We start from the raw sequence: 26,782 nt of genomic DNA on the forward strand, positions 1-26,782 counted from the left end.
TTAGAAATATGCAGGTAAATAGCTAAAAATTTTAAATGCGGTTGCCTCTGGGAAGGAGAAATTGGGGTAGGGAAGTTACATCACAAGGGATAAATAAAGGGGTAACCCTAGCCGTCCAGGCTGAACCCCTCGCGGGATCCCCCCCACCCTGCCCTCCTCCCACACCCAGGCCGCAGCTCCTGCGTCCCGCGTCCAGCTGGGGCGCACCGAGGGAGGATGCTGGGGAGCGCTTGACTTGGGGCGGAGTAGGGGGGCGGCGAGGCCAAGGGGCGGTGGGGGAGGAGAAGTGGGGAAAGGGAGGGCCTTGGAGGAAGAAAGGAGGGACGTGCGGGGAGAGGGCGCGGCGGAGGGGGCGGCGGGCGCCGCGGGAGCCGGGCGCCTGGCTGCGGCGCGGGCGGGCGGGCGCGGGGACGCGATGCCGCCGCCGCCTCCTCGCCGGCCCGGGCTGCGCCGCCGGGGCTGAGCCGCCGCTGGAACCGCGAACCGAGCGGCCGCCGGGTGCGCCCGCAGCAAGGGAGGATGGGCTGCGGCGGGAGCCGGGCGGATGCCATCGAGCCCCGCTACTACGAGAGCTGGACTCGCGAGACGGAGTCCACCTGGCTCACCTACACCGACTCGGACGCGCCGCCCAGCAACGCCGCCCCGGACAGCGGCCCCGAGGCGGGCGGCCTGCACGCGGGTGAGCGCTGGGAGGCGGGGGCGCGGGAGGGGGAAGCAGGAGGGACTCGGAGGGGCGCCGGGGGCAGCCCAGTCCCCCAGAGAATTTGGTGCGAAATGGTGGGGGGGGGGGGGGGCGGGGGGAGACAGACAGACGGACAGGACCTGCCTGCTGGCTGACCGACCCAGGCCCAGGGAGCGGGGCCAACCAGAGACCCTTACAGGAGGCTGAGCTACTCCCCCGAGCCTCGCGGAAACCCCGCACCTCTTGGCCTCCGCGGGTGCCTGCTCATTGGCAGGGATGGATGGGGTGGGAGGACGGCGCGCGCGGCTCGCACACCTAGCCGGCTGCCCACCCACGCCTCCCGCCCGCTTGGATTCGCCTCCGCTGCATTTTGGCCCATTTCCTCCTCTGGCCGCCTGTGCACCCAGGCGGGTCATTCCATCCACTGGCCACTTGGCCCCTCTCTCCCTTGATTTATAGACTGGCCCGGGTGCCCTGGGTGGAGTCTTCCTCGTGTCTTCCCCCTTTTCTCTCCCTTCTCGGGGTTTGAAAACCAGAATCCTCCTTCAGGGCAGAATAAACGCCGGCGGCCCCATCACTAGTTCTGCACTTAAGCTTACTTTTCAGGCAGTTGTTTCATAGTAAGGACTTCCCTCTCTACCCCCATGGTGCTTCCATGCTTTCGATGAGGCAGGGCATGAAAGCCAATTACGACTATAAATTGAAAGCTCTTACCATTCCCCCTCTGGGGGAAGTCTGATAGAAGGAAGGATATGTAAAGAACTTTCTGGACCAGTCACAAATCAGATTTTTGTTTTAAAGCAGACAGTAATAATTGTAGGATAGAGATAAAAATAGACTAGTTGTTGCCACAGACTGACCTTTAATCAGAAACGTGTTAGTGACGTTAAAAGGAAAAAACCTCACTGGTTATTACGTGGATGTTCTCAAAAGCCAGATCAATATTTGTCTAAGAATGTCTTAACTATTTCCCTTTATGTTGCTGGCGTTTTGAATATTGAAATCTAAAATAGGAAATGAGTTTAATTTGAAGAATAACATATGTCATAAGGAGGACATAAATGTCAACTACTCTTAAAATATCAGTAATCCTAAATTCCTGCCTCCTAAATAAGAACTGTCACTTTAATCCTGAAACTGTCTCCATCTTTTAGGACCAAGCTGGCTCCTTTTTCATATGAACTTTGTGATTCCTTTTTTTTTCTTAAGCGAGAACTGTCAGTGAAAACTGTGCAAGGCATAATGCTACACATGTCTCATTTTTCTGACTCACAGTAGCAGTCATAATGGTTATTTTGTGTTGCTGATGCTTTCAGAGTGTTTTCAAATGGTGTGTTGGCTGAATTCAGTGTCAGGATGAGGATAAGACATGAGCCTTCAAAATCGACCTGGTAAATATTAGCTGTAATAGCATTTCCCGAGGATGTATGGTACTTTTCAGGAGTGACTCAAAAGACCAGAGCTGCACTCCAAGGAAATAAGATTAAAAATATCTAACGTGGAAGAGAACAAAGTACAGCTTCAGGGAGTGGTTGCCTTGGTGACTGGAAATATATGGTGTATGTGTGTACATGTGTACAAGTGTGAGAGAATTACTATGGGATGGCTAAATATGTACATATTTATTTGTTTCCAATGCTTATTCACTGATCACTTTGCCATCCTGAGTCATGTCCCATCATGCATCATGAGATCTGGTTCCTGCAACAGGTGGGGTCTGGGACAAGCGTGCTCTTTGTGGTACCCTGCCAAACATGGGACAGCTCTGCCAGGCTGAAGACATGAATAATTCACAGGAAGGGCTCAGCTCCAGTCTCAGAATAGTGCCCTAAAATTGGCAAGACTCTTAGATGGGCAGGATCATTTCAGTTCCCTAGAAGTTTCCACCAGCCTCAGAGGAGAGGAACATTTCTGAAGATCAAGATGGAATCAAGGCTTCCCTGGAAATGCATTGGCTTTCCCTTTAGAGTCTTTAGAAAAATGGCTTATTGATTCCTGTGGATTTTTCAGACTAGCAACTGGTCATCTTTAGTGAGAGTGGGTCATTGGAGGAAGCAACAGTTCTCCTGGGTTTCAGCCACCCTGGGAGATTAGCCAGTGCTCTTTCTTCCCTCCTGCTCCCCCAGCCTCACCCACCCGCTGCCAGTGTGCCACCTGTGAATTCAGTTCCAGGCTTCCGGGGGGCACCCACTGGCCTGCAGTGTCTGTGTGGTGATAAGAAGCCAGAATGCCACTTTTTCCTGTTTCCATCAGCTCTTTTCTCACGGGGGGACAAGAGGAAAAGCTGAATTTAGCGTAATTCAGATTGTAAAATCATCACTAACGGCTTCATAGCTAGAATTCTAGAGCTGGAGAGGGTCTCTGAAGGTCCTCTGTTCAAGGCAGATGGGATTTACTGAAGGTGCCCCAGTCTGCACTGCACAGCCTCCCAATTCTTTCACAGTTCTTACCCCCAGCTCCCTCAGTCCTCAAGAGTCCTTTCTTTCTGGGCCCCTGGTCACTTTCCTTTAGTAGCAAATTGAAGCCACTTTTCTTCTGGCTCCCTGCAGCCTCAGGAGCTCGAAGGGCAGGGAGTGGACTCATGCAGCTTTATACCTTGTGCTTAGCACATGATATAAAAATATCCTTATAAAAAATATACAGGATTGTATCCATCCTGTATAAAACATCCTGTATAAAACATCCTGTATAAAAAATACCCTGTATAAACAGGTCCTGGTTTGGGCTTTTCTGAATGAGTAGCTTTGCGTCTGAACCCGCCCCGCCCTGTCAGCTCCCCCTAGAGGCCCTCCCCCTTGGCTCTGCCTTGCATCCCTTGCCGCTGGTGTTTTCCCACTTGAATAAGTTTAACCTAGATTCTCCCAAGTGCCTTTCTGAGCCCTCCGCGTTTCCTTAAAAAGTGCCCCCAACTTTACCGTACCCCTTGAAACCCCTGATCCAGCTCAAAGATGCTATTTCTTCTGTAGCGCCACCACCCCCGACCTCAGCTCCACCCCCGTATCTACCAAAGAGCCCTATTTAAGCATATCTGCTTGTAAACCTCATTTCTGTTTCTCTTAGTCCAATCCAGACTGAGGTCACGTTACGTGACAAGTGTTCAGTCACTGTTTGTTGAATGAATTCTGCATTTCCCCACAGGAAGGGGGCATGTTTTTCTGCCAGTCCCACCAAAGAAAGAGTTTCTTGCCTCCTTCTTACTCAGATTGTGATCCTGAGCCTTTGATCTCCGCGTCTGGGGATCGTCTCCACTTGCCAGGAGAATTCAGTTTTTAGATTCAGCTACCATGTAGGCTGGAATTAAAGACTTAACTGAAGCCACAGTATCTGATATCCATTGCGTCCCTGTGACATTGAAGCCTGTCTCTCTGTCACAGAAGGAAATTAGATTTGTCTGGTGTGATTCAGTTCTCATAAAATCCGTTTGCTGGATTGATTTTTACCTCTCTGGTCTGGTGGAGGTCTCCTATGGAGAAAGGGGGTCTCTGAGGTTGCAATGCCCCAGTCTAGCTCAGCCATGCCATGCATGAGTGACTTCCTAGCTTCACCTCAGTGTAGTCACAAATCCCTTAAGTTACAGCCCTTAAAGATCCCCTTTTCTAGTGGTAGTTTTTTTCTAATGTCTCTAGAGAATGAAACATTTCAAATTTCTCTAGAATGCTTCTACTTTATAGTGTTAAATAGCTATAATAATTGCTTTAGTGAATGCATGATGGAAGACTGCAGCATTAGACTCATAGCAAAGTGATTTATCTGAATCAATTGAAATATGTCAAGTGAGATGAAGAGCACTTACTATTGCCATTAGCTAACATGTATTGATATCTTACCAAGGGCCAGGTGCTGTACTCAGTGGCACTTTATGTAAATCATCTCATTTAATCTTTACAGGGGGGATAAGGTAGAACTATTGCCATCCTCCGTTTGCAAGTGAGGGATTGAGGCTTAGAGTGTGCAGTCACTTTTCCCAGTCTAAGCCTGGAACCCAGCTTTTTCTGAATCCAAAGCCCCCACTCCTAAACTCTGCCTTCCAGATGAGTGGAGGATCAACTACAGAATTCTTGATTTGACAGTGGATGGGACTCAAAGTCTAGTCTGGGCTCAGCACAGTTTTCTTCGGTAGCATCTCTGAGGACGGGATAACTCCCTCCTAGGGAAGGAGGTCTCCCCATACCTTTGTGGAGCAGTTTCCCTGGCAAGAAACTCTTTCTGCTGCCTTGTAATTTCCACCTGGACTCACACAGACAGTTCCTTCAACATTTGAAGATTGCTGTTATTTCCTCTTGCCATTGGTCCTCCAGGCCAAACCCATGCAGTTCCTTCAGTCATTTCTCAGACATCTGTGGGACTGACCATATTCCTACAAATGCACTGTTTGGTTTGTCAAAGTCCCTCTTGATACAAGGGACCTGTGGTTACCTCCTAGCTGCTCATGTCAGCTGAGCAGCAGAAGGAAATATGAGGTCTCCAATGATGTGGGTACTGACCATCTCCTGATGCAAGTAAACCACGTTAGTATTTGTTTGTTTCCCTGCTGTTGTTGCCATGTTACCTTGCTGACTCACATGAAGCTTGCAGTTTATTAAAACTCTTAGATCTTTCTTTCTAGTCACATCTAAGTTCCATGACATCAGGGACATTGTCTGCTTTTCACTCTACATACCCAGCACCTGGAACAGTGACTAGACTATAGGTGACACTCCATAAATGTTTGTGGAATGAGTGAATTTTTCCCCTCATGAATCTTACATTTGTACTATTGATTTCCATACCCCAGCTTTGGGATTTTTATATTTCTTCTTGTTAAAGCTAATCTTGTTGGTTTCAGTTTAATGTTTAAGCTTGCTGACCTTGACTCGTTTTGATAGTGCCCTGAAGACGATAGTGTAGGTCTTCGTTGCCCTATGTTGACAGCCTAAAGTTAAAGGACATTTATTTGCTCATTTGTTCATTCAATATGCTGCCGGGACAGCGATGAGTAAGGTAATGTTCCTTGACCTCAAGAAGATGGTAAGATAGGGGACACAGGCGTGCAGGTGGGCACACTGCGGGTCAGCATGGTGCTCGCTAGAACATCATGAGGGAAGCCTGCTGGGGGAGTGCAGAGGACGGAGTAGGTCATTTTCCCTGGGGAGGGGCCCGTGTGCACAGACCCTTGCAGGAGGCCTCCCTGCAAAAGGAAGCAGGCGTGTTCCTGCAGGCCCGCCCAGCCAGTTACCCTGATTCCCTCCCTGAGTGAGGGCACCTGTGGAGAACCCACTCGGGGCTTCCTGGGGCATAAGCCTCCCTGCACCCCACCCCCCCGCCCCACCCCCCACCCCAGCTCTCTCTATAGACCTGTTACCACTTGGTTGTATTTTCAAACAATTTTTAAAATTGCAGTATAGTTAATTCACAGTGTTGTGTTAGTTTTAAGTGCACAGCAAAGTGATTATGTATATTATATGGATATATATCTTATTTTTCAGATTCTTTTCCACTGTAGGTTATTACAAGATATTCACCCAGTTATTGGCAAAGGTCTGCCCCTGTGGGAATGACATGCTCTGATAGTTAGGTAAGGGGTCTTTTCGCTGGCCATTGTAGTCCTGTGCCTAACACTGGGCCTGGCTGTATAGTAGGACCTTAAGCGATCTCTCTTGAATGAATACCTCTCCTAAAACTCCTCTGTACGCCCATTTCCTTCTTCCTTCAGTGTCCAGAGATGATGCTTCCTTTCCTCGAAAGTTCCATCTGCTCTTTCTTTTCGGGTTCTTGTCTACTTGGTGGGTTGCATAGTAAGAAAACATCCTCACCTCTCTAGGCTCCCTTTGCCAAACACAAACCCCTTTGTTATAAGGGTGGTTTTGCAAAAATCATTTCAAAAAACAGGTGGCAGCAAACCCGGGCAGTTCGTCAACATCTAGGAAGTCTCACCTCTCGTGGCTCTGGTCTCTTGGGCAGTCACCGTCCTGCACCAGGTTCTCCAGGCACTTTGTCCAGCCCAGTGAGAGCAGCATTCACACTGAACTGCCGGGCTCGCTCCCGCCTCTGTCTCGGGTTCGCCTGGGAACTCTGCCAGCTTGGGGCCTGCATGATAGGCGTTTGCCTGCCTGGCACCTACCACATGTGTGTTGAATGACTGTAAAAGTACCTAGATGGATAAATGATCCAGCTAGGCAAGTGAGTTCTGTCTTTCTGTCTTGTACGCCGTTTCCTGAGTCCTATCTTAGATGATTTTGTCTTGGACATTAGTCCAATGAACCATGTTTTCGTTGGACACTAGATAAAGCTATTCTGACTCTGATCAGAAATGAATTTTAGACTCTAGGCTTGGGCCCCAAAGGAAGGAAGACAGTCCCCTTTCAATCAGCAAGGAATCTTTTCCTGGCATTTCCTGCACTCAGCAATCCCCCGACCCCTGGAAGTCCTGCCTTCACCCTGGGATCTGTGCACCTGTGACCCTCTGCCCCTTGCCACAGATAAGACCATTCTGTCCTTTAGTGAGGGTGGGAGTCTGAACCTGTTGTTCCTGAGCCATGGTGCCTGAGCTTTCATCCCAGGAGCCCTTCTGTGTCAGGCCACGGCCTCCAGCCCCTCTCAGAAGACGATTTGGCCCTGTCAGAACTCCTACAGAGGCTCTCTGCCTGGTCTGAATGCCAGCTTTGCTTCCATCTGTAGAGGGGACTGGGTGGGTGAACCCTGAGCCACTTCGTGGTCTAGCCCCAGCTCGGCCGTCAGCAGCATTCACTTCCTCACGTGCTCCCCTCCCACTCTGCCCCCCGCCCAGCTGCCTCCTTCTCTCCAGAGATAAAGCTCTTTCAGAATATTGCTGTGGGCTGAGCTGTGTCCCACCAAATTTGTGTGTCAAAGTCCTAACACCCAGAATGTGACATTTTTGGGGTTTTATTTTATTTTATTTTTATTGATGTTGATTTACAATGTATTAGTTTCTGGTATATGGCAAAGTGATTTGCTCATACGTATATATGCGTGTTATTTTTCATATTCTTTTCCATTGTGGTTTATTACAGGACATTGAATATAGTTGCTTGTGCTATACAGTAGGACCTTGTTGTTCATCTATTTTATATGTAGTAGTTTGTATCTGCTAATCTCAAACTCCTAATTTATCCTTCCCCCACCCTCTTTCCCCTTTGGTAACCGTAAGGTTGTTTTCTATGTCTTTGGGTCTGTTTCAGTTTCATAAATAAGTTCATTTGTGTCACATTTCAGATTCCACATATAAGTGATATCATATGGTATTTGCCTTTCTCCTTCTGACTTACTTTACTTAGTATGATAATCTCTAGGTTCATCCATGTTGCTGCAAATGGCTTTATTTCATTCTTTTTTATGGCCGAGTAGTATTCCATTGTATATGTATACCACATCTTCTTTATCTGTTCCTCTGTGGATGGACATTTAGGTTGCTTCCATGTCTTGGCTATTGTAAATAGTGCTGCTGTGAACATGGCGGGGGGGTGCATGTATCTTTTCAAATTAGAGTTTTCTCTGGATATATGCCCAGGAATGGGATTGCTGGATCATATGGCAACTCTATTTTTAGTTTTTTAAGGAACCTCCATACTGTTTTCCATAGTGGCTGCACCAATTTACATTCCCACCAACAGTGCGGGAGGGTTCCCTTTTCTGCACACCCTCTCCAGCATTTGTTATTTGCAGACTTTTTAATGATGGCCATTCTTATTGGTGTGAGGTGATACCTCATTGTGGTTTTGATTTGCATTTCTCTAATAATTAGCAATGATGTGCATCTTTTCATGTGCTTATTGGCCATTTGTATGTCTTTTTTAGAGAAATATCTGTTTAGGTCTTCTGCCCATTTTTTTTTTTTTTTTTTTTGGCTATGTTGGGTCTTCGTTGCTGCACGCGGACTTTCTCTAGTTGTGGCAAGTGGGGGCTACTCTTCATTGCAGTGCGTGGGCTTCTCAGTGTGGTGGCTTCTCTTGTGGCAGAACACAGGCTCTAGGTGCGCAGGCTTCAGTAGTTGTGGTGCACGGGTTTAGTTGCTCCACGGCATGTGGGATCTTCCCGGACCAGGGTTAGAACCGGTGTCCCCTGCATTGGTAGGTGGATTCTTAACCAGTGCACCACCAGTGAAGCCCCCACTCTTTTTTATTGGGTTGTTTGGTTTTTTGTTATTGAGTTGTATGAGCTGTTTGTATATTTGGGAAATTATGCCCTTGTCAGTCACATTGTTTGCAAATATTTTCTCCCAGTCCATAGGTTGTTTTTTCATTTTGTTTATGCAAAACCCTTCATTTTGTATAAGCAAAAGCTTATAAGTTTGATTAGGTCCCATTTGTTTATTTTTGTTTTTATTTCTATTGCCTTGGGAGACTGACCTAAGAAAACATTGGTATGATTTATGTCAGAGACTTTTTTTGCCTATGTTCTCTTCTAGAATGTGACTTTTTTTTGGAGATAGGGTCCTTATAGAGGTAATCAAATTAAAATGAGGTCATTCCAGTGGGCTTTAATCCAGCGTGACTGGTGTCCTTATGAAAAGAGAAATGTGAACATACAGACAGACACTCAGGGAGAATGCCACATGAAGATGAAGAGAGAGACTGAAAGGCCAAGGAAGGCCAAAGCTGGCCAGCCAACCAGCAGAAGTTACAGGAGAGGCATGAAACAGATTCTCCCTCACAGTCCTCAGAAGGAACCAAACCCACCAACACCTTGATCTCAGACTTCTAGCCTCTGGAACTGTGAGATGATACATTTCTGGTAAGCCAGCCAGTTTGTGGTACTTTGTTACTGCAGCCATAGAAAACTAATAAAAATGTATTGATGAGCGCAGACACTGAACATTTTGAAAAAATCAGAGAGGATTTCTGTGGTCACTACTTCTCACTTCTTTCTGAGATTGGGTCTCTTGTCATTTATTGTCAAATAGCATTTACTGAGCATCTACTATAGGTGAGAATTTTTCTTCTGGGATGTTAGTTTACATGACTCTCTAAAGTAACCTCGTAAATCATTGCTTATCACCATCTACCAGATGAGGAAACTGAGGTTCAGTGAGATTAAGAGACTGAGTGGTTTAAACACAACATGGTAAATCAACTTTGATAAAGCTTTGAAAATAATGATAATAGTAATAAAAGTGATTGAGCTGGGTCACCCATCCAGGAGGTAGAAGCACCCAGATCAGAATGCAGTTCTCTTATTTCTAAATGCAGGGCAGTGTTAACTATGAAGCACCAATTTAGGGCCTTCCTCCACCCCATCGGCCTTTGGCTTTTTGAAAATGTGAACCACTTGGAGTGGGAGCCTCCTGCCAGTGTGCTCAAGGCTGAGGACATGAGTCATTGAAGAGGCACCTGCAGCTCTGTGGCACTAATGCCACCCCCTGCCTGTGCTGAGTGCCGCAAGCAGGGCTGCCGGGGCTGCTCAGAAAATCACCTGCATCCCTCTTACCTGATGGGCTCGTTAAAGATGGAACAGTCTTTGGGCAGAATAATATGTTTTTCTAGTTTCAAATGCAATGGGTGTTCCTCAAGAAAATCTAGAAAGTGCAGAGAAGCACACAGAAGGGACTAATGCCTGTGCAGCATTTAGGTTTCATCCTTAAGGTGCTGTATCTAGGTGTATGTGGTGCACATTGACTCTTCCGTGGGGGTTATGTTTAGAGTTTGAGGGGGCATGGGAAAAATCCCTCAAATTGCTTGGAAGCTCAAAGGCCAAGAAAAAAAACTACTTTTTTGTTTCTCTCTGTGTTCAAGAAAATATTTAGAGGTGGTAGCTGCCAACGTCTAGTTTGAATGGGAGAAGAGCAGAGGGCAAAGATCACGGATAAGTGAAGGGATTTTTCTCCCTTTTTTGCTTTCAGTACTAAGCAAAGGTAGTTGAATTCAGGTAAATTATATACTTGGCTAATGCGTAGTGTGAATCCATTGTGTGTAATCCCTCCATGCCCCCCTTTCCCCTCCCTTCCGTCCCCCACAACTGGCTCAGGCTGAGGATGCTGTTTTATAATCTGCCCAGCTGTTTTCTGGGATTTACCTTTGTGGTATGGATGTAGAAACGTATGTGTGTGTGTGTGTGTGTGCGCGCGCCAGCTCTCTGTCTGAGTCTCAAATGCCCATGAGGTCGTGCAGGTTGGCTGCCCAGGGTTGGAGTTGCTATAACCGCATACGTTCCAGCTCTGGGTCTCTGTGTCAGATGGGATAGATATGGAGTGTCTGCCTACATCTTGCCATGTGGCTTCTGTGTAATGAAGCAAAGCCAGAAGCTGGAGTAGATTTTTCTTAATCTAGCTCCATCTGCTTTACAAATAGCACCCATTACTCCCAGATTCTGGGATTAGGTTGTCTATTAGTCCTTACTTTGGGTAATGTTGTGAGTCTTGGTCTTTCTGTCTTCAAAGGCATTTTAGTGGGCACTTGGGCAAGGCTGAGTCAGTGGCTCCTAGCCAGATGCCCTTCAGCCTGGAAGTCCAAGCCAGATTCTCTAGACCTTCTTGAAGCTACTGCACCGGCTGTGAGATAGGCACACCCACGGGACCGCCCAGCCAGATCTGATCTCTCTGTTGACAGTCTCCTTCTCATGTGACCATGTCCTAACCTTTCTCTTCTTCATCATCAACAACATCATCATCTTCCTTGTTGTTTTGCTTGGAAATAGTATAGTTCAGTGATTAAGGAATTAAACTTTGCCAACAGACATTTACCAGGTGTGTGACCTTGAGCAAGTTTCTTAGCTTTTCTGGGTTTCAGTTTCCACATTGTAGGATGAAATCATTGCAAAATTAATGTACTCACCCACATGAAGGACATAATATTTCTTTCTTTTTTTTTTATACAAAAGGATTTATTAAAAAACCAGTAAGACTCTACTACATCATAACACTGTCACCCTGGGCTTTTAACACGAGACTTGCTCTACAATGCTGGGACGAGTGGGGCATAAAACACAAATCAGTTCTGAAGCATAGCAATTAAGAAATAAAACAATGAAAGCAAATTTCTTTTAATAAGAACTCAGAATTAAACTCCAGAGGGACCCAACGTCATATTTCTATTCGGGGACTTGATACAAAAAATTCAGATTGAACTGCTATTAGCAGGTGGCAGTGGCCACCTTCAAATGAATCTTCAATTTGGAAAATACTGCTTCACCACCTGTTGGGGATACGTTGCAAAGGGAATACTTTAGTATGGTTCGTAGCTATTCTGATGACCACCTCGCCTGGATACTTCCCCATACCCAGTCTGCTGGTCACCACCTCTTCCCTGAGCTCTTCCTGCAAATCCTCCTGTGGATCCCCGCTGCTTCTGTTGCTGATAATGCTCCTTCGACGTAGCTACTTTTTTTTTTCTTTAATTTTATTTATTTATTTATTATTTTTTTGGGGGGTACACCAAGTTCAATCATCTGTTTTTATACACATATCCCCTGTCGTAGCTACTTTTATTTCACATCTACTAAGACCAACATTGCGGTATTTCTTTTCTGTTATCTTCTTCACTGGTTGCTCTTCCTTAAAAGGTAATAAAGCAGAATAAGGGCATAGTGTTTCAGTTCTGCCCGTCCTGGCACCCAGGATGCCCTCGCCTCCTCAGTCTCGCCCTGGACTCGTCATGCCTATCTCAGACCTGGGGTCACCCCTCCTCTGTTTCTGAGTTGCCTGGCATTGCTGTTGAAAGTCATGAGTGTTGGCGATTGCATCCAATAGCGATTCATGCCCAGAATCTCAGTGTTTTTACCACTTCTCTGCAATTCTGTTAATTCCTTATTAATATGCTGTTCTAGTCCCCATGTAATACTCCTGATATTATTCTATTCTTGCCCTCTGATGCTAAAAAAAATTCAAAGACTTGCTGTGAATTCTCCCATCTTTCCCTCCAGTCACCTATTGTATACGCTTTTTGCCACCTCAGCATTTTTAAATATCTTTAGCCATCCTCTCTCCTCAAATCTGCCTGTTTGGATTCTGGGTCCACTGATGAGGTTGTTCCTTGTTGTAACAATAGATGACGCCATCACAGGTGGTTCCATTTATTTTCTGCACTTAACAAAAAGTCTGGAGATCAGTAGCCACAGCGCTCACAGCCACTATCAAGGACCTGGGCTCTTTGAGCTTATTGTTTTGCCATCCTTGGTGTTTGGATTTTATCTCCATAGTTGCATGTTGTTGTGGCATCTTATTTTAGATAGGAAAAAGGGGGAAAGGTAGAAAGAAGCATTCCACCTAAGTTTTTTGTTTGTTTGTGTGTTTTAATCTGTAAAACAGTAGCTTTCCCAGAACCCAGTAAACTTTGCTTGCAAGTCTCATTGGCCAGAACTGTTACATGGCTCTCACAGGCTTCAAGAACCTAGGAAATCAAGACATTTAGCTGGGCTCATGACAGTCTAAAAGTTTCTTTTGCAAAGAAGAAAAGGGGAGAACAAATATTGAGTAGGCTGCAAGCAGGTGCCTGTGGCTTTTATCCTAAGACTGTGTCAGGGAGGAGAGAAGATTAGCAGGAGTCAGGGGAAAGGAGAAACGGAAGTAGAGAGGGGAGGAGGGGTAGGTCTGGCAGAAATGAAGACAACATAATTACTAGTATTAAGATTTTTCTATAATAATAATATATGATAATGATAATAATTGTGTTTTTAGTATTCCCATATGTCAAGTGAATTCATAAAGATGAATATTTGCTGAAAAAGTTACATGTGCCAATATTGAACTAATCTCAGAAATAATGCAGCAAAAGCCCAGACTGAAGTCTTTTAAAATGGTCTTTTGACATCAGACTTTGTGCTGTGTACACATGACATGTAATGGACATTTCTTCGTTTTCTGCTTCATTTTCTTGCAAAGTTAACACCAGCCAGAAACTGATGTGCCAGCTGGTCCTCTGCGGTACTGATTTCCAGTTAGTGGGAGCATTTGTGCAGGTTCACTGTGCAAGGTCGTGCTGATGCCTGGGCTGGGGGCTTCTGCTGGAGAAGCAAAAGACAGCCAATTGGCTAATTTAAAGACTTGCCAGTATTTCCTGTGAAAGTTAAAAAAAAAAAAATCACCCTGCTGCTTTCTCCAGGGCTGGTGGGCTTTAGGGCACAGGGAAACCGAAAGGATTTGTAGAAGATAGCGAGGCTGTTTGAGAAACTGGTCGTCATAACGACAAGACACAGCAGCAGTTACAAGGGACGTGGCGATGGTCGGCACCCTTCACAGGAGGGACGATTCAGGTTTAAACACCTCCATAAACAACAGCTGTATTTGACAATGAGGCCTCATAAATTATCATGTCCGAGAATCACTTTTCAAGGACAGTCTTCCTAGCAGCCAGGTTCAGATTTGCCTGCTGGGAAGATAAGTGACGTGTGTACCAACACTAACAAACATAGCCACTGCCTCGTGAGTGTGGCTTCTGTTAACCATGTGCCCAGCATGTGCCAGGCTTTGTGTATTCAGGACCTAATTCTATTACCGCCGTTTTACAGACTGGGGGAAGTCAGGGAAGTGAGGCGCCTTGCTCAAGGGCTGCACATCAGGTTCTCTTGGGGAACCAAAAGTAAAGCCCGCACCCCAACCTTGGGGCTCCAGATATGGTAGGTGGGTGGGGCCAGAACTCCTGCGTGTTTAACAGCTTCTTTAGGTCAGCATTGAGTGGCGTTGCCTCTGTCTGTGGTTGAGTCAGGATTCTGCATTTTTAACAACTGATGCTTGGACCTCTTGTAGAGAATGGAAGGTCCTAGATCAGAGGTTGGCAAACCTTTTCTGTAAAGGGCCAGATGGTAAGTAAACATTTCAGGCTACGTGGGCCACTGACCTCTGTTGCAACTACTCAACTTTGCTGCTTTTTAGCACCAAAGCAGCTGTAGGAAAAGATGCATAAATGAATGGCTGTGGCTGTGTACCAATGCTCACGCCTGTCCTCGGTGATTCTGAGGCTTAGCCCGGTTTAAGAGCCATTGTCTTTAACCCCGGAGGCAGGGTAGAAGGGAGAAAAGAACAGGGTTTGCAGTTACTAGTCCTAGCCCTTAGGTGCACCTCTAACTAGTTCAGCACACATTGAGCCCTGAAACAATGTTTGTGGAATGAACAAATAAATGGGATTAAGTGCGTTTCTCACCTTGAAAGCGGTTTTGAAAGGTTGTTAAGGTGTCCCTGATAACATTAAGCCATTAAGGTATTAGACATCTTATTATGTGAATCATTCTCTTGAGTTGGGTGGGAACTGGGAAGAAAACTGTGTTGCAGTATCACCCAGAATAAGGCTGGTGTTCCTGCTTTTCTCAGGAGCTCTCCCTGTCTTGGACCCGCAGGGATGTTGGGATCCTTCTTTCCCTTCATCACAGGTCACCACTGATTTAGAGCCATGAGGTAGTTGCTGTGGCCTGAGGTGCTTTTGCCAGCTGCATCCCATGCTTCTGTGAGTGTGGAGCTGCTGCTGGGAGGTGAGAGGAATAATCAGTCATCTCCCTGTGTCTCTATGAGCTCTGCTCACCTTTCCTTAACATTGAGTTCCTGCTATGGGCTGTAAGGCCAGAGTTGGAGTGTTTAAAAAGTCGCTGCATGTCTGGTTGGTGGCGGGTCCTGGCAGCTGATTGCTGTTATGATGTTTACTTTTCTGAATCAGGCGTTTCCTTTGCAGAGACAGGGGCTACCAGCCATTATATCAGGCTTCAGAAACATCCAGTGAACTTAGAGAAAAGACATCATTTAAACAGAAGCTGCCAAAAATGTTAACAAAGGGGCCCAGGGAGAGTTTGCCCATGCCCTTATTTTTTTTTTTTTTTGTACATGAATTCAAAATTCAAACACTGACTATTCTTGGAATCCCCAAATCCCATAGCCGTGAGCAAAAAATCGGTGGGAAATGTAATAAAATCTCATATGAGAAGGTCATTTAAACATGTGTGCATGCGCGCGCGCGCACACACACACACACACACACACACACACACACACACTCCCCCCCAAACACCAGAGATTATATCTTCAACTGAGCATTGACACTTCCCAGCAGATACCAACTGGCTGCGGTTGCTCAAAACAGTTCTGGAAGCCCATCATCGTAGCTTCAGGCATTTTTAACATGACTTTTCAACTTTCATAAAAGTTTAAAACTATAAAAGAACACACGTATTTCAAACATATATATAAATTGGGAGAATAGTGTAATGAACCCCTATGTACCCATCATCCAGCTTCAACACTTATCAACATGCAGCGAATCTTGTCTCATCTCTGCATCCATCCCCCTTCACCCACTGGATTATTTTGAAGCAAGTTCTGGAAGTCATGTAACTGCATCTATACATACTTTAGTATGGCTCTCTAAAAGATAAGGACTGTTTTAAAAATCATATAAGATTGAACCATGTCAATTCAAATGATATTGAACTGTCATTTTTATAGGTTGAAATGTTGTAATATCAGCAATTCTCTGTGTTCCAACCTAACCGCAATACCATTAGCACACCTAAAAATTGATGAAAATTCCTCTAATATAACCAAATTCAATCACTGGCCAGATTTCACCACTGACCTCATAATGTTTTTTCTACAGTTGGTTTGAATTGGGTTGCAAACAATGTCCACACATCTTATTTGGTTGATATTTATCTGGTTATCTCTCAATTTTGTGATGTTAAGATTGGCTGAGATAATCCAACCTTTCATTGTTAAGTTCCTCATCCGCTTTCAGTCATTGATAATCATTGCCTGCGTCAATTACTTCATTAGGAATTGCAAAATGGTGATATTCTAACATTTCTTCAACATTTATTAGACATTTTATAAAGAATAACTTTTCCTTGTTGCCCATCTGGTTTCCCTGAAAAGGCAGAGTAAATGTCCACTTCTTTCACTTAATTATCAGTTCTCAGTTTTTTCCGGGTTTCCTCCAAAGGTGCAAATATTATGAATCCATGAACTTGTAGCATATTTGATAAGTTTTAATTCATTGCACTTATTATTTGTGTGTGTGTATGTTTAAAGTGTTTCATCTTTGACTAATGGGAGCCCCTCAGTTTGATTCCTATTTACACAACTCCAGTAGTCCTTGATTGCCAAGACCAGCTCGGCGACTCGAGGTGAGTGACCGGTGCCGCAAGCTTGAAGAAGACACAGACACAGACTGAAGAGAAAAGTGGGACGGGGGGCTCAAGACCTCTCGGATCAAGAGCCCCGCTGACTCATCCCAGGCTGCTTTTATTGAGTTCGTGGGCTAACATTCTCAGGTTACACTCATAAGCAATCAAAGGCCTCACATGACTGAGGCAATTATCTTTGTTTACTTCCTGGGTCTGAGTTGAGCAGGTGTGGATTTGAGCTGGGGGTGGAGAGCAAAACAGCCCTTGGGGCAGGAGACCTCTCTCAGATATTAGGGGTCTGTGCCCCACCCGTGTTGGCCCCTCTGCGACTGTGCCTGTCTTAGGTTGTTCCTCCCTTGAGGAATCTTACCCGTCTCTGGCTAACCAGTCATCCTCTAGGGCCAAACAGGGTGATATAAGGAAGGTTCTATGCACCACCCCTGTTGGCCCCTCTGCGGCTGTGCCTGTCTTAGGTTGTTCCTCCTCTGAGGAATCTTACCCGTCTTTGGCTAACCAGCCATCCTTCAGGGCCAAACAGGGTGATATTAGTCTCCACGCCCCGCACCCTCAGTTCCTCCACTGCTCAAGCAGGACATTCTGAATCCCATCGCTCGGCCCACATACTTCAACATTTTCAATGTTTCAAAAAGGTTCCAGAATGTCTTCCCACACTTGATAATCCTTGTTTTCTGGTGTGATATTTTTTCCAGATTTATCTTGTATTTTTCCTGTGCTAGACTTGAAATTAACCATTTCTCTAAGGAGTCCTGGTTTCTTTAATTGAAATATGATATTTAGAGACTACAGTCTGGGCACCTGGGGTGCGCATTGCTCCTGGGTTGGTTGTTTTTTATTGACTTTTTCAGTGGACAGAACTAGGAGTTATTTTCTTTTTTAAAGAGGTAATATATTTGTATTGATATTATCAATTCTAAATTTTCAAAGGTAGGGGTTTCCTTATTTTTTTGATTTTTATATTTGTTCTTTTTTTAGATGCTGAAAATCTTGGTTCCTAATAATGTTATAAGTACTTATTTACTTTTTATATATCTAACAATGTGTTACTGAAAATGTTTTTAGGTTTTTGTGGGGTTTTGTCCTTAGGATTTAGCACAATAGAAATATACAATTAGATAGTTAGATCGCTATGTTTTATAGTAACTTGAAATAGTTTCTTGCTGTATAGTTAAACTATCAACTTGCTATAGAGATAGGTTCATTTGTTTCATTTTGTGGCCAAATTGTTGCTTTTTAAGATTTCAGTTTAATTTTGTTTTATATTTAAGTAAAAAAATTACATGAGTCCAATGACAAATCTACAAAACATGCTACTCTGCCCCATCTACTCTGTTCCCTTTGTCCTTCTCTAGTTTTGTCTTTTCATATATTTATACAGTATATACAATATATACATACATACACACAACACACACACACATACATTCATATGCTCCCTTTTAAAGATAAAAGGTAGCGTATTATACCCTCTGTTTTTTCTGTACCTTGGCCTTTTCACTTAGTTTAGCATATGCCAGAGATCACTTCAGAGCAGCATACAGATAAATTTCTCATTCCTTGTTATAACTACATAGCGCTCAATTGTGTGGATATGTGATAGTTCATTCAGGTTGTTTCTAGACTTTTGCTATACAAATAGTCTTATCCATGTGTCTTGTCATTTTTGCCAGTGTGTCTCTAGGTAGATTCTTAAAAGTGGGATGATTAGGCCAAAGGTTGAATGCAAACAGTTATTGCCAAATTCCCCTCCACAGCACTTGTACCATTTTGCATTTCCACCAGCAGTGTCTGAGAGTGCCTGTTGTCCCACAGCCTTGCCAACAGAGTATATGGTCCGATTTAGGGGGTTTTGTCACTCCAGTGGGTAAGAAATTGTCACCTAGTTTTAATGTGCATCACTGTGAGTGAGGTCACTGTCTTTTCATACGATTATGGGCAAATTGTCTTTTTCCCAGATGTATACAATCTGTTTACATCTCTAGGCCTACTCTTTTGACCATATTCAGTAGTTGTGAATCTTCATCCTTTGAGGATGACTGTGATATTTTGAAGAGCAAAAAGTCCCTGAAGTTATTTGGTGAATGAAATTGTTGGGTTTCTGCTCTCAGGTAGAGCAGCTGGAGCTGGCTGGGCATCTATTCCTCTGAGTACAGCCCCAGGGCATCTCCATATGGTCATTCTGCATGAGCTAGTTTGGGCTTCCTCACAGCATGGTGGCCTCGGGGCAGTCAGACGGTTTACATAACTACTCCAGGCTCCTGCACGTGTCCCAGCTAAAAAGGGCAGAAGCTGTATTACCTCTCGTGACCTCGACTTGGAAGTCATGCGGTGTCTTTCTCCTTTCTTCGATTGCTTTCAAGTGAGTCACAAGCCTGCCCGGATTCAAAGGGGTGGAATTAGACACCATCCCTTGATGAAGGAATGGCAAGATTCTAGAAGAGCATGGCAGTTTTAAGAAATGTGAAGGGTCTGAGATTTTATCTGAGAGGTTAGCCTGTGACAGTGTCTTGGAAGTTAGTAAGACACAAGACTCCTGGGTCAGAAACAAAGGACTTGATCACTGTGGTGCAGCAAGCCTCAAGAGAGTTAGCGTTTGCATCAGTTCCCCTCTCCCCCAGGTCTCACAGGGGTGATGCAGATGGGTGCAGGTGGATTCTTGCACGTGCAGTAGATTGCATTACAGGAGATTTCTGTGTCTACGAATCTACCGAAGCTCTTGTCTCAAAGAGCGATATCGTAAATGCAGCGTCAGCGCTCATTGCCCTTGACCTCTCTGCAGCTTTCAGCACCTTCATCTGGCTTACCTCCTCTGCTTACACCCTCCTCCCCACTTTGGAAATCAGCCTTCTCGCTCAGTTTCACCGCCCCCACCACTGGTGAGTTTCCCTTCTACCTCCGATTACATTTTCTCTGCCTCATTCTCCCTTTTTGGCTCCTCTTTCCTGGTCCCCCCTCACCCTGTCCCTTAGGTGTGTGGCTCTTCATGCCCTTTCCCGGCTCTCTTGCCTCATTCAGTGTGCTCACTCCTGGGGCATCATCACATTTCCAGCTTCTCACAAGACATCTGGCTGCGGTCAGCCAGGTGCGTCAAATTCAGTTTTCCCAAAACCAGATTAACCTCTTCTTCCACACACCTACCCTTCCTACTGTGCATTCCCTCTTGGTGTACCACAGTCATCCTCTGGTTGTCTGGGTGCAAGACTTCAAAGTTATTTTTGTTTTGCTCCCACCTTTCTCTCTCTCTTTCTGCACATCTGATGTGGAACCACGTCCCACAGACTGTCTCTGAAATGTCTCTCGGAATGAGTAATTTTCTTCAGGCCCCAGGACTAGTGCTGTAGCTCAGGCCCTCCTTCATGCTCACCTTTGAACAGCCTCCCATTGACCTTCCTGCATGTGGGGCATCTTGATGGCAAGGCAGACATCCCCTTTCTCTCTCATTGCCCCATGCTGTCTCTGCCGAAACCACAAGCTCAGTTGAATTTTTGGATTTCTCAGCTAGTGAACAACCAACTTACCATCCTTCCTTCCTTCCTACAAATATTTTTCAGCATGCACTGTGGGCGGTAGGGGGCACTGTTTTAGATATTGCAGAAGTGAATGAGACAGACAAGGCTCTGCTCTTGGAGCTTATGTTCAGGTTGGGTGTAATGGTGATGGGCAGAGAAGTAAATCCCTAAAGTAATTTCAGATATTTGTAAGCACCATGAAAAAAGCCAAGATAATGAAATAGATGGAGTTGGGGATAGGATGAAGGCTAACAGATTGGGTGGTCAGGAAGTGGAATGTGAGTTATACTGTCAGTGAAAAGCAGGACTGGCCTTGTGAACATTAGGGGCCAGCGTGCTCCTGGACAGCCACCAGCAAGTGCAAAGGCCCTAAGGTTGGAATGCGCTTGATGTGGTGGAGGCACAGCATTTAGCCAAAGTGATTGGAGGGAACTGAGAGGGGGGGTAGTAGGAGAGGCTGTATGTAGGGAATGGAATATGTAGCGCCTTGTGGGTGATGGATAGGAGTGTGGGCTTCGTTCCAGGGGCAGTGGGAAGCAGGGCTGGGATTACCCCATGGAGGCTCTGAGCCTCTCATTTACTTCTGACTTTCCCTTTCTTTAGTCATTCCTCACACTCCTGCCAGGGTCTTCCGGAGCATGGATGTGATCCTGTCACTCAGGCCCCCAAACGTTTCATGAGTCCTACTTCCTGCTGGACAGATGATGAAAATTTCAGCAGGGCCATCCAGACCCTTGGCCCTCTGGCTTGAACCTTCTGTCCCTACCAGCTCCTCACTCTCAAGTCCTCCCCGCTTCCTGGGTCTGCCCTTTCCTTTCTTCTCTGCCTTTAGTCTTGCTTGCTCAGATGGAACATTTTACCTTCACATTTGCTCATTGCACAAATCCAACTCCAGCTTCCACTGTAAAACCTCCCAACCGCCCCAGGTCCTCCCCAGGTGGAACCAATCTCTGTTTCCTCATTTCTCTATTTATTTATATTTTCCTTCTAATCATTATTTCAACACTGCTCTCTGATCAGCCTTGGGTACATGTACACAGGTCCACCCTTCTGCAGGAATGAGGGCTTCCTGGGGGCGTAAATTGTGTTCTGCTCATTGTCTGAGAAATAGGAGCTCCGTTAATGAGATTGACAAGGTAGGCAAACACGGGCTTTGTTATTCTCTCGTGCATTTGAAGAAGATGATGGGCTGTTGCTGGGCTGAACACGGTGGGGTTTCGCGCGTGGCTCCACAGGCATTTAGCTGTGCGGTTGCACAGTCACGTGACTGTGTGCTGCAGGGACCACACGACTGCTTCGATGCGTGACTGCCTAGCTGCACGATCGCAGGATTGTGAGGCTGTTTAGCACAGCTGTCCGGCCACCGTTGACACAGCTGCATGGCTGGCTGGCCACTTTACCACATGGATGTGTGGCTGCACAGCCCTGTGTTTCCCTTGCTTTGACAGGAAAACTTTGCATTTCTGTGAGTGGCATCAAGATTTCCACCAGCATTTGGAGGTTGGTCGTGTTTTCCATTGGGAAGCCATTGGCATTTGGGATGGGGCTTGCTTCATGCATTCATGACCCTTAAGCATCCCTTGACCCTGCCGCCAGATTGCAGTGTGGGTCTCGTCATCAAGACAGCCCAAAATGTCCCCTTGCCTTTCCATGCTCCCTCTCTTCACACCTGTTAAGACCCCTAGATCATGAGGACGGGGGATTAAGGTGAAAGAAAAGTTACAAAGGAATCCTACTCATCAGAAAAAGCTTAGAGCTGAAAGGGATCCAAATAGTCATTAAGCACAAATCCTGAGGTCTTTATGAGATAATCAGGACCTGCAAGCTTGAGGGCCTTGCCTGAAGTCCCACAGCTTGTCAGCCACAGGACCCAAACTAGGAAGCATTTTTAACATCTGTGATCTGTAAAATAGGGATTTGCAGTTTGGGGTTTTTGTTTGGTTGGTTGGTTGGCTGGTTTGTCTGTGCTCTGCGGCTTGTGGGATATTGGTTCCCTGACCAGGGATTGAACCTGCGCCTGCATCAGTGGACGCGCAGTCCTGACCACTGACTGCCAGGAAAGTCCCTACTTGTTTGTAAAATAACAGATATCTGTGTATTTTACTTACTTTGAGCCAGATACTGTTCTAACCACATAACAAAACTCCCTGAATATTTGGAGCAACCCTATGAGGTCAGATTACACCCACTGTGCAGAGGAGGCCACACAGCACTTACTTTCTATATGCCACTTTAAAAAAATAATCCAGCGCACCCCCAGAATGTCATGGGGCAGTTAATGGTATAATATATGGCAAGGACGCAGCTGTCAGTAGTGCTGAGTAAACGCTAGCCGTCGTTCATTATGGCTGTGACTTCGTCTCCCTGTGCGTCTCCCTGTATCCTTCCTTCCTCTAGGTTATACAGGTTCAGCTTCCTTCAGAGGTCCTAGGTCTAACTGTTACCTGAGCAGGCCTCCATTGTTTTTTCCCTGAAATGACACACATTGTGGGTATGTCTTGGGAGAAGAGGTCATCTTTTCACAAGTTCCTTTAGAATTTAAACTTCTGCCACTCCATGTCATGCTTGGTTCTTAGAATCCATTTGCTTCTGCAACCTCAGAAGCACTCGTGTCCACCAGTCTCTGCTCCTGAAATGCTCAGGGCCACCCTGTGGTTGTTTTTGTTCCAGAGGATGAGAGAACAAGAGGGGAGGGAGGCAGATAAAAAAGGAGGCAGAAACTACACATTCATCGCTGAAGAGAGAGCCCTGCTTTCCCACACTTGCATTCAGGCCTCAGGAAGACTTTCTTTGTTGCCAGGGACCTCTTGAATCAGGACTTGAAATGGAGAAGATGTTGAGGGGGCAGGGGAGGAGAGCACCTGAAGGCAGAGTTCATGTTTTGGAATATGGGCAGAGCACTGGCAAGGGGGTTCTCCCATAGCATGTTCTCCCAATTTTATTTTTTAAATCTCCAGAGTGGTTAAAGAAGTATATTTGAACGTGTCTCTGGTTTGTTGAATTTGTTCAAACCCAATGAACACATTAACCATTAATGAGGTGCTTGGGCATCTTTGAAAGCCTGGTAATAATCCCCTTAAAAGAAAATTGTATCTATTTAATCTCTTTCTCTGTATGTAATGCTGAATACAGCACCTAAACTGGGTTTATGCTCCACAATGCCCAAAGTGATTTAGCTTGCCAGTCACAGGACACATTAGGATGTTTTAAATCCAAATGGACTCTGAAAATACATGTCTTACAGGTTAATTCTAATGATTGGTTCATAAGACAAATCAAGAATCTATTTCTGGATGAAATGTAATCCTTTTGCCTTTATGAGTCACTTTACTCCACAATTATGCCTCACACAATGTCACGAGTATTTATTTATTTTGTTAGCTAAGTTTTAATTTTCTTGGTACAGGTTTTGCTGTTGCAATGATATTGAAATAGACATTACTGAAGGGCTTGAGACTAAGGCAGACCAAATATTGACATCCTCCTCGTCAGGCAAATGTCCTTACTTTTTACCCTAAAAAATGAATGAATTTATTTATTTAACAGTTATTTAGGGAGCCCTGACAAAGTGCAAGACATGGTCCTAAGCGCTTAGGATAGCTCTATGCAGAGCCCTTGCGGAGACTACAGTCAGAGCAACCGCTGTCCAGTAGAACTTCCTGTGATGTTGGAAGGTTCTACGTCTGCAGTGTCCCATACAGTAGTGACGGCTATGAATCACTTGAAATGGGGCTAGTGCAGCCGAATTTTTCATATTCTTTCATGCCAATTTAAATTTACATAACTTAGTGTAGCTAGTGGTGTTGTATTGGAAAACACAGGTGGAAGAGGAGACAGATAAACTGATTCACACAGCTAATGAAATACAATTGTTGTAAGTGCTACAAGAGAAGCCAGGTACTATGGGAAAATAAAACTGGGAAATGTAACCTAACCTAAGGGTCGGCTAAGACTCCTCTGAGATATTGATGTTTGTGTTAAAAACTGAAGAGGGCTTGGGATTCACCAGGTTTGGGTTGGCTTGGGCACATTTTTAGCGGTAGGGACAGCATGTGCAAAGGCCTTGGGGCAGGCCTCCAGCCAGTGCAGTTGGAACATGGTGAGAGCAGTAAGTGAGGGGAGTAGGTGGGACTGGATCACACAGAACCCTGTTGGCCATAACAAGGATCTGAGATGTCACCCTAACAGCAATGAGAAGCCTTGGAAGTGTTTGGACCAAGAGAGTAAGTAACTTGATCCAATCATGTTTTAAATTTTTTAAAAATATTTTTCAGTTATCCATGCAAAGACTTTAGAGTCAATCATTTCTGTAAGGCTTATGAAAATCAACAGTCCCCTGTTAATACTTCCTAGTTTTTCAGTTTCCTAGGGGGAATTACTTTCACCTCTTTCAACTGATTCTCTTGGTATTTACTTGTCTCTAAATAATATGCAAATCTTGTCTTTCTTGATGCTTCAGTTTAAAGCTTGATCTAATAATTATCCACATGGAAGGTGAGGATTTCTGTCTTTCACCCCCACCAGCACTACTCCCAAAAGAGTAGAGTTTGATTAGATCAATGTTCATTGTTTCTATTAGTACATTTTTTAACACTATTTACAGCTGAACTGTGTAATATACTGTGATTACATTTCCTTTCACACAATTTTTTTTTTTAATTTGAACTCTTCACTAGTTCACATTAAACTGTCGTCCGTTATGCAAATCTCCTTTGAACATGTTCAAGCACATTAGGAAATTTTTTTTTTTTTTTTTAAAGAAATTGCTCTTGGAGCTTTCTGACCTGCTGCAGTCTGGGCTAGTTGCTCTCCAGGCAAGTGGCACAGCTTTTGGCTTGGAATCTGTCTTCATCATCCTGAGGATCTCCTTGGCCTGTCTCTTGTGTTGAATTGGTCCTGTAGTTCCTGGGTCCTATGTCTTCTTTCTTCGTTGGTTCTTTTATATGGCCAAGAACATCTTCAAGTAGCTTCCTATGTGGGAGGTAACCTTTTAAAAATTAATTAATTTATTTTTATTGAAGTATACTTGATTTACAAGGAGGTAATGTTTTTTGAGACCTTGCATTTCAAACTTCTCTTTATGCTTTCTCTAGTTAATTGATAGTTGGGCCAGATATAAAAGTCTAGGATGGAAATCACATTCCTTAGATTCCAGTGTTGCTGTTGAGAAATCTGATGTCATTCCGATTTGTAATCCTTTGTATGAAATTTGTCATCTTCCTCCATCCCTACCCTCCCCCTCACCCCCATCCCCTGCATCCTCTTTCCTCCCTCCTGGGAGACTTTTATACAACTCTGGAACGTAAGAGCTTTCAATTATGGAAACATTTTCTCAAGTTAATTTTTCTCCTAGACTGGTCCTCCTCTAATTTTTTTATCTTTTCTTTCCTGTTTTACATCTCTTTGGGTTTTGTTTTGTTTTGTTTTGCCATTGGGGTTTCTTTAAATAATGTTAAATTTTTTATACAATTTTATAGGTTACACTCATTTACAATTATTACAAGATATTGGCTAAATACCCTGTGTTGTACAATACATCCTCGTAGCCTATCTTACATCTAATAGTTTGTACCTTCCACTCTTCCACCGGGATATTGCCCCTGCAATGGTAACCACTAGTTTGTCTCTGTATCTGTGAGTCTGTTTCTTTTTTTGTTGTATTTATTAGTTTGTTGTAATTTTTAAATTCCACAAATAAGTGATATCATACAATATTTGTCTTTGTCTGACTTATTTCACTTAACATAATGCCCTCCAAGTCCATCCATGTTGCTAAAAATGGCAAAAGTTCATTCTTTTTTGTGGCTCAGTGGTACTCTATTGCATATATATGTATGTATATATATATATATATATATATATATATATATATACACATACACACACACACACACCACAGCTTCTTTATCCATTCATCTGTTGATGGACACTTAGGTTGCTTCCATGTCTTGGCTATTGTAAATAGTGCTGCTATGAACATCGGGGTTTATATTTTAACATTGGGGTATCTTTTTGAATTAGTGTTTTTGTTTTTTTCAGATATATACCCAGGAGTGGAATTACTGGGTCATATGGTAGTTCTATTTTTAGTTTTTTGAGAAACGTCCATACTGTTTTCCACAGTGGCTGCACCAATTTACATTCCCACCAACAGTGTGCAAGGATTCCCTTTTCTCCACATCCTTGCCAACATTTGTCATTTGTGTTATTTTTGATGATAGGCATTCTGACAGGTGTGAGGAGATATCTCGTTGTGGTTTTAATTTATATTTCTCGGATGATTAGTGTTGTTGAGCATCTTTACATATGCCTGTTTGCCATCTCCTTTCCTCTTTGGAAAAATGGGCAGAAGACCTGAATAAAGGTCTTTTAATTGTTTTTTTTTTATATTGAGTTGTATGAACTGTTTGTATATTTTAGAAATTAATCCCTTTTCAGTGATATCATATGCAAATATTTTCTTCCAGTCAGTAGGTTGTCTCTTCATTTTTGTCAGTGATTTCCTTTGCTGTGCAAAAGCTTTTAAGTTTAATTAGGT

General features: G+C 44.5%; 1 protein-coding gene across 2 annotated transcripts in view; it reads left to right on the plus strand.

Moving 5' to 3' along the window:
* Positions 1–519: 519 nt before the first annotated feature.
* Positions 520–26,782, plus strand: part of BAALC (BAALC binder of MAP3K1 and KLF4) — a 99,830-nt gene continuing 73,567 nt past the window's right edge. Inside the window, exons 1-3 of one of the 2 annotated variants that reach the window (XM_057736064.1) lie at positions 520–679; positions 6,089–6,114; positions 9,308–9,333. In XM_057736064.1, the coding sequence (XP_057592047.1) occupies positions 520–679; positions 6,089–6,114; positions 9,308–9,333 (212 nt within the window). The remainder of the gene's footprint in view (positions 680–6,088; positions 6,115–9,307; positions 9,334–26,782) is intronic. The other variant, XM_057736065.1, reaches the window with a different exon arrangement.

Source organism: Hippopotamus amphibius, chromosome 5, assembly GCF_030028045.1.
Source record: "Hippopotamus amphibius kiboko isolate mHipAmp2 chromosome 5, mHipAmp2.hap2, whole genome shotgun sequence".
Lineage (NCBI taxonomy): Eukaryota > Metazoa > Chordata > Mammalia > Artiodactyla > Hippopotamidae > Hippopotamus > Hippopotamus amphibius.